Genomic DNA, 11,488 nt, shown 5'->3' on the forward strand with positions numbered 1-11,488 from the left:
CCTGTGCCTGAAACTAATTTGTAATCCAGAATGAATACCTTTTTAGGATTTGCTTTATCTTATTAGCTCAATGTAATGTTTTTTCTTTCTAGAAGAGCCACTCTACTGAGCGCTCGCCAAGGAATGTCAGCACGTGGAGACTTTCTAAATTACGCACTTTCACTGATGCGCTCCCACAATGATGAACACTCAGATGTTCTCCCTGTGCTTGATGTTTGTTCCCTGAAACATGTGGCATATGTTTTCCAAGCTCTTATTTACTGGATTAAAGCAATGAATCAGCAGACCACGTTGGACACCCCACAACTGGAGCGGAAGAGGTACAAGTCTCATTTCTCGGGGAAGTCATTATAGTCATGTACTGTACCTATCTGGGATGTAAAAATCTCAATAGCTATGGAAGCTCACAGAAACTTTTTGGGAAACCGAAATGGTGTATACATAAGGACGTTGTGCGACTAAAATTATACAGTACATTAAAATCATTCTCAGAGCATTGGTTTTGATTGAATATTTGATGAGCAAATAATCATTACAGGCTTTGTTAGAGGAAAGGATGTTTGTTTTACAGTTTGTTTGTTTTTTCCTTTTTCCCTTTTCCTAGGACAAGAGAATTGTTGGAACTTGGTCTCGATAATGAAGACTCAGAACATGAAAATGATGATGACACCAATCAAAGTTAGTATAGATTAATCATTATACTTTAATGCCGATCACTTCCTATCCTTTTCGGTAACAAGATTTTACTAAAGGTAGCCTTTGTACATACTTAGCAGCCATAATAGTATTTGTTTTACTCACCGCAAAATCTTTTAACTCGTTGAATTCATTGGAAGACACCGCACCGTGGGTGTAGGACATTTCCACTAGGAGGCTGACACTAAATCGGAAAAGTCTTTGCTCCACTCAGGCAGGCCATACCCTTCCGACAGACACTGGCTAAATGAGTGTACTTTAGGCTTCGTTCACATCTGCGTCAGGCTCAGATAAGGGCCTCCATCGCAGATCCGGCAGGGATTACTGGAGACCATAGCACAGCATCCTGTACTATTGTCTGGTAAGATCACTGACACCCTGTCGGAAAGCCGACGGAACCTATTAAAGTCAATGGGTTCCGTCGGCAAGCAGCGGTGTTGGTTGTGCAACAGAACCGTTGGTTGTTATTCCCTTGTTTTGCTCCTTTTTGACAGAGCTGAAAAATGGAATGGCACAATACAGGTGCGAACTAAGCAGTAAAAGACCAAAAACAAACCTGTCCACAGACCCGTGAAAAAAAAATAAACCACCACCAAACAGAGAAATTAACAGAACAGGTCCTACGCCTGGAACAAACAAAGAAAAGAGGGCTGTGTCCCATTCAACGAGCGATTTTACAGGGCGTAAAAATCATATTTTCTAATTTTATATTCTGGGACATCCAAAAGGGTGAAAAAAAGTACAGCCATGCAACCTGCCTAATGCACAGCTGCCTGCAGCACCTTGTGACAGACTAGCAGTAGAGGGGGTCAAAAAAGAAATCTGGTAAAATTTGGTGGACTACACCCAGGTAGCAGCCTTTCAGACCTGATCTACTGAAGCTTGATGCCCTACCGTCCAGGAGGCACCAACAGCTCTTGTAGAATGGACAGGGGTCCGAAGGGAAGGAGCTTTACCCTTGGACCGCAAGGCTTTTTAAATTTTAGATCGGATTCAGCGCGGAATGCTGTCTATGGACGCTGCCAATCCCTTGGGTGGCACTTGAGGATGGACAGAGCATTGGAGTGCTAAAATAACTCGGTCACAGCCAGATGAGCACAGCTCTTACCACGTCAAGACAGTACAAAGCCTGCTCCCTCGGATGAAAAGGGGAGGGGCAAAAAGAAGGGAGGGCAATCGCTTCATTGATATGGGAGGCAGAAACCACCTTCGGGAGAAAGGATGGGATAGGTCGGAACACCAGATTTATTCCTATGGATGACCGAAAAGGAGGGCTTGCAGGACAGGTTAGCCAGTTCCGAAACTCTGATGGAGACTGCCACCAGGAAAGCAACCATCCAGGAAGAAGACTAAGCAAATGTCCCTCAAGCCTTTGAAAGAAATTATCGGAAAAGCCCCAGGACTAAATTAAAACCCCAAGGCTCCTTGGGATGTCTAAATGGATGGACCGCATGAGCCATCTCTTGCAGAAAGTTTCCACCTGAGCGCAAAATGCTAATGTTCGCTGAAAGACTATGAGCAGAGACTTGACCCCGAATGATGGGTAAATTCAGAGGTAAAGGCCTGATTGCAGGAAGGACAGGATCCTAGTGGTGGGACATACGATATGATGGAAACTACGCTGTTCACGCCAGCATAGTAAGCCTTCTGCATACGGTGGTACATCTTTGACTGAGTAAGGTTTCCTTGCCTTTAACATCATCTGGATGACCCTCTGTGTCAACACCCCGGTGACCCCAGAATCGCAGGTTCCTTTCTTCTTGTGTCAAACTCTCCGGGCAGAAGTAGAAGGGGAGGTGAGACACATGGGGGTGTAGGAGAAATCTTCCCTTCCCTTGGAGTAAACAGTGCATTGGTTGCAACAACCATTGGATCCTGCGCCCTGGCCATGTGGGTTGGAACTTGGCGATTGAGACGTTGCAAAAGATCCACGTCTGGGCTGCCCCACTCTTTGCAAAGTTGATGGAATACTACTGGGCAGAGAGACCACTCTCCTGGATCTAGTCTTTCCCGGCCCAGTTGTCCAGTCCTGGTATGTGCTGACAGTGCTGTTGCATGATACTTTGCCCATAGTAGCATAGAGCTGCCAACTTGGTGGTTCAGATAGGCTACCAACATTGAGTTGTTGGTCTGGTTTCTGACCAGGCGAGAAGAGTTCAATGGGAGAGGACTTGGAAGATTTCCCTCAATTGCAGAAGGTTGGGCGCAGGAACAAATATCCATGCAGATCAAGTGTACTGGACGGTGTGGGGGCCAAAAACGGCACTCTTCCTGGATAGGCTGGCATCCGTTGAGATGTCAATCCAATGTAGGGGAAAAAGGACTGTCATCATAATGGCCCACAAGCTTTCTCACCAGCGCAACTCCTGACAAAAATGAGGGCAGGAGAATCCACTTGTCCAGTGAGTCCTGAGAGTGGACCTGGAGTAAATGAAAACAGGCGATACACAGGCAATGAAGCCGACTGACTCAAGGGAAGCTTTAAATAAAAACTTTGAAGAGTAGGTAACCTGAGACATAAGATCAGCCATATCCTGCTGCGGTGCTCCTTCCAGGAAACTGGGGCGCAGCTGTTTGCCCCAAACTTAGCAATATTTATTAACCCAAGCGGATGTAAAAGCTGGGCGCAGAGCAGAACCTGCAGCCACAAATTCAGACTTCGTGTGGGAATCCAACTTCTTGTTGAGAGGGACACTAGTGGTGATGTTGCACTATGAAGGCCGTAAGATGGGTGGATACACATAAGATGAAACAGACCATTTTGATATCCACTCTGTGCAGTGGGAGCTGTAAGGAATGCCTTTCCCTGAGAAGGGGTGATGACCCTTAGAGGGAACCTGACGAGGAACCGGACTTCTCACTGGCACTTCTGCGCCTCTTATGGGATCTACCATGAGTGGTAGACTGTATTATCCAACGGAGGGGGAAGGAGAGCATGGAGTATGGCCGCTGTCTGGGAATGCAAACAATCCAAAGACTCAACCATGGTTTGGTAGAGTCTGTAAATATCCCCTTAGACTTAAGTAAAGAACTTCAAGCCATATTCTGGATGGAGACCGCATCTTGATATTCATGAATTGTAGACACTGCAGGCAGAATGGGGGTGAGCTGGCCGCATGTAAATTATATATTAAAGTGGACGCAGATATGTGTCACTAACGTCACCGGGACCCAGCCTCTGGGAGGACATTTTATAGAGTGGTTACGGTCTCCGGATAGACAGCTGTCAGGTTTTTGTTTTTTTTTATTTCCCCCCGCCCAGTGAAAACCACCTGTATGGCAAAAAGGATGCCTAGAAAAAAGAGCCCACAGGACTTCTACCCAGATGTTGTGTCCCATGGACAAGAGGCTTCGGATCCCAGACTGTGACCGGTTGAAGCAGGTCTTATGGATGGCGCAGAGAACCCATCACAGAAGCCCGCACTAAAGATAACCACCCTCAGGATCCGCATCTTTGGATGTGTGCAGGGTAACCTCCAACGGGGGAAAGAAAAACCTGGACCCCACACATCCACTTGCTATACATTGATCCATTGCGGCTAAGCAAAATTAATAAACATTAGGTACTTTGGTAAACATTTTGGTCAAACTGATTATCCCTTCACGTGGCCTATTTTAAGTGTTTCCATACTCTACTCTAAGGTGCAGTATCACCTGGCAACCAAATCCGCTCCTGCAGCAGGAGCAACCCAGGGGCCCAACTGCACCCCTGCTGCTGCTTCAGTAACCTCGCACATATATAGTGGAGTTTGTCTTTGGATGCAGAAAATTAGGTTACAGGAGTTAAGGGAAATTCAGTGCAGAGAACAACCCGGCTGAAGACCAGGTGGACAAGCCGCCTGCAGCTAAAGAGAAAATAAATAAAATTAAAATTAAAAAAAAAATAGCAGCCGACCTTGTTATCGGGACATGTCTACCTCCTAAACTGAATAAGCCAGTGTCTATGGGAAAGGGTGGAACCCATTGTGCGGTGTCCCCGATACTAAAGAGGAATTCAATATTGATGATCCCTGCATGATTGCCCCATTTTCAACCCTTTTTATTTGCACTGTAAATATCTGATGCTTGCCATCTGTTCCCTTCCTCTTCCACTAGAGTGAAATCCTCTTATTTGTTTGACCATACTGAAGTATGTTTGTTTTAGGTTCTACTTTGAATGACAAGGATGATGACGCATTGCCTGCAGAGACCGGCCAGAACCATCCGTTTTTCCGCCGTTCAGATTCGATGACGTTCCTTGGTTGCATTCCACCAAATCCTTTTGAGGTTCCTCTTGCAGAAGCTATTCCTCTAGCTGACCAGCCACATCTCTTACAGGTAAGGAAGTTTACCCTAATCTCTGAACGGTTAATGTTAGATCTGTTCATCGGTGATGTAATTGTAGAAGGTAACTTTAGAATACCCAACATGTAGCTCCTGGTACCCGACAGAAGTGCAACAGATATGTTTTAATGTCTGATGTTTCCGTTTTCACTTACCCTGCAGGAAAAACATGTAAATCATCAAAATGTTCTGCGCCCTAGAGGATTAGTATCTGTATTGTGTGTCACATCTGGTCACAGTTGAGGGTAGATGTCGACCTCTCTACAGTGCCACATATTGACCTTACATACTTGTGTTTGTGATTTGAAGTCTTTCTATCTAGTTCCTGCTGCACCTTTTTCTACTATGATGCATACATAGAGCAATAATAACATTGTGAATCCAGTCACACATTCATCCAGAATAGCCCTGAATATCACAGGTTTACTGTCAACTGTATTTATTTGTAGCCCAATGCTCGGAAAGAAGACTTGTTTGGCCGCCCAAGTCAAGGTCTCTATTCCTCTTCAGCTAATAGTGGAAAATGCTTAATAGAAGTGACAGTAGACAGAAACTGCCTGGAGGTAAGGTGGATCAGGCGCCAGCCGTCTCTCTACATCATTCATTCCTGGTTTAACACTATTGCTACTTAAAAGGGGTTCTACAGAAATTTATTTAGCCCTGTTTTTCTTCAAGAATAAGGACCTTTTAGTGATGATGCGGCCTGTACTTTCTGTACAATATACGGATGTAGCCGTCTTTAACTTGCCTCGGATCATTTGCTGCACCGTGATATCACAAGCCATTGAAAAAGTCAAGGTAAAGGATCTTGCCACTGTGTATTTAGTGTTAAACGTCAAGATAAATACGGCTACATCTGTATGTCTCCCCCTGTGGCTGTTTCATGTACTGACCGTATGGGACACAGCTGCAGCAGGGACATCCTTCCTATGCAATGTACGGGTGTCGCAAACATAGTGAGGAGGGCATGTATGGACCTGTGGGCCAATAAGAATGTTTAGACGCAGGTCTATGATTTTCTTTTTTTTTTTTTTTTAAATAAGTAATTTCAAAAGGGCTAAGATTAAAAGAAAAATCCCAGGGAAGCTTTTTAGTGTTTGTTTTTTTTTTTTTGCATTTCTCTTCCTGATCATTTCACACTCTGGGGACTACTTCATGATTGGAAAAATCTAGTGTTCTCTAAAAATTGAAGTGGCTACAATTTCTTTCCATTTTTTTTTTTTTTTTTTTTTTTTTTTTAAATATAGAAAAGGGGTTTTACCATCATATGTTGATGGCTTAAAATGACGGGATCTATAAAGTTGCATTCACACAGTGCCGTTTTGGAAGCCACAACCAAGAGTGGATTCAAAAAAAGTGGAGAAGTAGAATCTTTCCTATATACTTCTCCTCCCAACAATCCATTCCTGGTTGTGGCTTCAAAAACGGGTTAAAAACTGCACCGAAACTGCACTGTGTGCAAAAGGCATTAAACTACTTAAAGCAGTTTTAGAATTGCAGCACCGCTCCATTCACTTAAATGTGGTCTTGTTTCTATTCCCTGCAAGCTGCCGGACCCCACTATTTAGACATTGATTTATTTTTTTTATCCCAGTATAGAAGATACTGTCAGGAAACATAGATGCAGTAGTTTTCCATTCATATTCTCCATTATTGTATTGGTTTTATATTACATGATGTGACTTGAAAGGGTCATTCTTATCTCAGATATTTATGACAGTCACAGGGGGATCCCTGTTCTCCACATAGATACTCCTCCCAGAACCCGCTGCTATTACACATTTATGGCGTATCCTGTGAATATGCCATACATGTGTGAGATGGGAATTCACCTTTTAAGGGAAAGGTCCAGTGTTATAGATCTATGTATCTTGTGTTCTGCAGGTTCTGCCTACTAAAATGTCCTATGCTGCGAACTTGAAAAATGTAATGAGTATGCAGACCCGGCAGAAGGAGGCCGAAGAAGAAAATGTACCTGCAGAGGAAATGGAAAGCTCAAAGCCTGGACCTTCTGCACATGATCTTGCAGCCCAGCTAAAGAGCAGCTTATTGGCAGAAATTGGTCTGACTGAGAGTGAGGGCCCTCCTTTAACATCATTCAGGTAATCTACAGTTATATTGACTTGTCCTTCTTTATTAGCTAAATATTTCTATATGAAAAATTATATATATATATATATATATATACTTGTACATTCATGGTCTGTCTTCCATTTGTTACTAATCCTTTTTCAGGCCACAATGCAGCTTTATGGGCATGGTGATATCTCATGATATGTTATTGGGGAGATGGAGATTATCACTTGAACTTTTTGGTCGAGTGTTTATGGAAGATGTGGGAGCAGAGCCTGGATCTGTAAGTAACTAACCCCAATATCCTGTGTTTCTTCTCTCCATCATCCGGTTTGGCTATTAATTCGTCATACTTCAAGTCCCTTGAAGGGGTTGTGCATTGATTTAGGTGTTGTTAACACTTCATTTTTGATGTGGAAACCGTGTAGGAGTCACTGCCAAGAAATGGCCCAAATAGTCCCCCCTTCTCGCCCCCCGCCCATTGATTTCAATGGGAGACAGGTGCACGTCTAGTTTTTTCCCAGGGGGCTTTTGGCGGCTCACAGGAAAAAAAAAAGCAGCGTGCTCTTTGATAAGGCTCTGTCGGCAGTTTCATACTTCCCTATCGCCTACCTAATCTAATAGCCGCTGTGTTGTAAATAACTACTGTGTTTTATTTAAAACGAAAAAAAAAACCAAAATGTATTAGTGACAAACTTCTGATAATTGTAACATTTATGCTAGTTTTTTGTAAAAGCCCAACTGGGTGTTTTTTTTTGTTTTTTTTTTTTACTTTAACCAAGTGGGCGTTGAAAAGAAAAGTGTATGACGCTGACCAATCAGTGTCATACACTTCTCTTCATTCATGTCCAGCTTTAGTCACAGCCCAGTGAGATCACGCTGTGCCATCACTCCCGCAGATCCTTCACCGGAGTGACTGGAGAATGACCAGACACCACCTCCTGGCTGGAGATTTCTGGGCATTCTCCCGACGCTCTCTTTAACAAGGTGTTTGTTTTCTTGCTGGATCACTATATACACTCCCATGCTCCCTCTATTGGTGGCTGCAGGTAGCCAGCAGTTTATGATTTGCAGCTCTATCAGAAAAACAAAGCAGAATCCACTATAAAGATATACTGAGAAATATATATTTTAGCAAATAATTTTTAATCTATTTAGACTAAAAAAGGCAAAGTGATATTCACGGGTGTAAAATAGCTTTAAAGATTCCCAACTAGCTGGATGTCCACAAGGAGAATCAGTACATTTTGTGAGGTAAACCTAATGGCTCAGTCACCCCTTCCCACTACTCACTCTGTGTTGGTCAGATGTCTGTTTTTACCTTTCAATTGTCTTTATATACAATAAAAAAAAATTTCCTTACCAGATTCTGACAGAGTTGGGGGGTTTTGAAGTGAAAGAGTCGAAGTTCAGAAGAGAGATGGAGAAACTTAGAAATCAACAGTCTAGAGACCTCACATTGGAGGTATGAATGGGTCTGTATGTTTATATTCTGTATATGTATGATAGAAAATAATATCTGACATTTTATATGGGCTATAGGTTGACAGAGATCGAGATCTCCTTATTCAGCAAACCATGAGACAGTTAAACAATCATTTTGGAAGAAGATGTGCCACAACACCAATGGCTGTACACAGAGTTAAAGTCACCTTCAAAGATGAGCCTGGAGAAGGCAGTGGAGTAGCTCGAAGCTTCTATACTGCAATTGCACAAGCTTTTCTGTCCAACGAAAAACTGCCCAGTCTAGACTGTGTCCAGAATACCAACAAAGGAACACATACAAGTAAGGACATTTGATGGTTGTTGACTTGTGGTTGCTTGCGTGGCTTCGTCCTTCAGTCTAGTGTTTTGTGTGTACAGCTCCTATGCAGACCTATGTATTTTCACGGGAAGTCTACAGGCAAAGTGTGTGTTCTGATACAGCAGTTATATTACGAACAATCCTTTACTTCTTGCTAACTTAAAGAGGCTCTGTCACCAGATTTTGCAGCCCCTATCTGCTATTGCAGCAGATCGGCGCTGCAATGTAGATTACAGTAACGTTTTTATTTTTAAAAAACGAGCATTTTTGGCCAAGTTATGACCATTTTCGTATTTATGCAAATGAGGCTTGCAAAAGTACAACTGGGCGTGTTGAAAAGTAAAAGTACAACTGGGCGTGTATTATGTGCGTACATCGGGGCGTGTTTACTACTATTACTAGCTGGGCGTGGTGTATAGAAGTGTCATCCACTTCTCTTCACAACGCCCAGCTTCTGGCAGTGCAGCACTGTGACGTCACTCACAGGTCCTGCATCGTGTCGGCACCAGAGGCTACAGATGATTCTGCAGCAGCATCGGCGTTTGCAGGTAAGTCGATGTAGCTACTTACCTGCAAATGCTGATGCTGCTGCAGAATCAAGTGTAGCCTCTGGTGCCGACACGATGCAGGACCTGTGAGTGACGTCACAGTGCTGCACTGCCAGAAGCTGGGCGTTGTGAAGAGAAGTGGATGACACTTCTATACACCACGCCCAGCTAGTAATAGTAGTAAACACGCCCCGATGTACGCACATAATACACGCCCAGTTGTACTTTTACTTTTCAACACGCCCAGTTGTACTTTTGCAAGCCTCATTTGCATAAATACGAAAATGGTCATAACTTGGCCAAAAATGCTCGTTTTTTAAAAATAAAAACGTTACTGTAATCTACATTGCAGCGCCGATCTGCTGCAATAGCAGATAGGGGTTGCAAAATCTGGTGACAGAGCCTCTTTAACAAATGTATGTTTGTAAGAATTAGGGAATGGCTGGGAGTATGATTGCAGAATCCGACTACGCAGGGTTGGTTTGTAGTCTGTTACCCTGGAGACCAGTTGCAAAGTTGCTTCATTTTAGACTCCCTGGAATAATTAACTGGTTGCAAACGCGGAAAGAGCCTTTTTAGATATCGATCGTGGTATTCGTAGCCTTTTTTTTGTTGAGTAAAGTTGGTCATAGAAACTACAAGTCACGTCAATGACCACTGCATTAGGGCCGGTTCACACCTGCGCTGGCCATTTCGTTCTGCTCCGGAAGTGCCAGTTCTCGTTGCACTACAGACACCACCGGCAGCCAATGGAACCCATTGATTTATTGGGTTCTGCCGAGGGGTTCATGTTTCCAGTATTTTAGTCTGGTCTGTAACTGAAGCCCCTAATTGAGCCTCCAATGCAGACGTAAGCTAGGCCCTAAAATTATATTCTACCCTGTTACTTATGACAATATTATTTTCTAAGTTTCGTGCATTAATCTTTTGTGTTAACCAACAATTTAATGTTCATGTATAATATTTGCAATGTTTTTAAGGTCTGATGCAGAGACTAAGAAATCGGGGGGAGAGAGATCGGGAAAGGGAAAGAGACATGAGGAGGAGCAGTGGTTTACGAGCAGGTTCTCGTCGTGATAGGGACAGGTTTGTGCTGCTTTTATTATGATTTACTTATAGTATTGTTATTGATTTTTATCTTTTTAGGTAACCTACTTTTTTATTTTAGGGATTTTAGAAGACAGCTGTCTATTGATACTAGGCCGTTCAGGCCAGCCTCTGAAGGGAATCCCAGCGATGACCCGGATCCATTACCTGCCCACAGACAGGCACTTGGCGAGAGGCTCTATCCAAGGGTACAAGCCATGCAGCCGGTAAGGAAAAATCTTCTTGTACCACTTGGAGGCTACTTTTTGTCTTTTAAATGAGATGTTTAAACTATGTATAACTGAAATATTTCTCTATAGGCCTTTGCTAGTAAAATTACTGGTATGCTGCTAGAATTGTCTCCTGCACAGCTACTACTGCTGCTGGCCAGCGAGGACTCCCTGAGAGCCAGGGTCGATGAGGCTATGGAACTAATTATAGCCCATGGAAGGTACAGTACGCCAGCCTGCATGCTTAATCCGTACAGATATAACATCCATATAGAGAATTTTTTAATTAAATTAACTTGTGGCTGTTAATTTCTCTAGGGAAAATGGAGCAGACAGTATTCTTGACCTTGGCTTATTAGACTCCTCTGAAAAGGTGCAGGAAAACCGGAAGCGTCATGGTTCCAGCCGCAGTGTGGTTGATATGGAGTTGACGGACACTGATGACGGAGATGATAATGCACCTTTATTTTATCAACCTGGTAAAAGAGGCTTCTATAGCCCCAGGCCTGGCAAAAACACTGAAGCGAGACTAAACTGTTTCCGTAATATTGGGAGGTAATTGCAAATCATCAGTGTATCGGTATACATGGGCAGCTCTAGAACTTGGACAGTTACTTATCATGCTGTGAATTCCTTTGCAGGATTCTCGGACTGTGTCTTTTGCAGAATGAATTGTGTCCCATCACATTAAGCAGACAGGTTATTAAAGTTCTTCTGGGCAGAAAAGT

General features: G+C 43.3%; 1 protein-coding gene across 1 annotated transcript in view; it reads left to right on the top strand.

Annotated features, from left to right (window-relative positions):
• The window catches only part of UBR5 (ubiquitin protein ligase E3 component n-recognin 5), a 96,411-nt gene that overhangs the window by 78,305 nt on the left and 6,618 nt on the right, over positions 1-11,488 (top strand). Inside the window, exons 41-53 of the mRNA XM_075825900.1 lie at positions 93-320; positions 605-678; positions 4,841-5,013; positions 5,469-5,582; positions 6,904-7,121; positions 7,255-7,375; positions 8,459-8,557; positions 8,635-8,878; positions 10,425-10,530; positions 10,613-10,757; positions 10,851-10,981; positions 11,079-11,315; positions 11,402-11,486. Of these exons, the coding sequence (XP_075682015.1) occupies positions 93-320; positions 605-678; positions 4,841-5,013; positions 5,469-5,582; positions 6,904-7,121; positions 7,255-7,375; positions 8,459-8,557; positions 8,635-8,878; positions 10,425-10,530; positions 10,613-10,757; positions 10,851-10,981; positions 11,079-11,315; positions 11,402-11,486 (1,975 nt within the window). The remainder of the gene's footprint in view (positions 1-92; positions 321-604; positions 679-4,840; positions 5,014-5,468; positions 5,583-6,903; positions 7,122-7,254; positions 7,376-8,458; positions 8,558-8,634; positions 8,879-10,424; positions 10,531-10,612; positions 10,758-10,850; positions 10,982-11,078; positions 11,316-11,401; positions 11,487-11,488) is intronic.

Source organism: Rhinoderma darwinii, chromosome 5, assembly GCF_050947455.1.
Source record: "Rhinoderma darwinii isolate aRhiDar2 chromosome 5, aRhiDar2.hap1, whole genome shotgun sequence".
Taxonomy (NCBI): domain Eukaryota; kingdom Metazoa; phylum Chordata; class Amphibia; order Anura; family Rhinodermatidae; genus Rhinoderma; species Rhinoderma darwinii.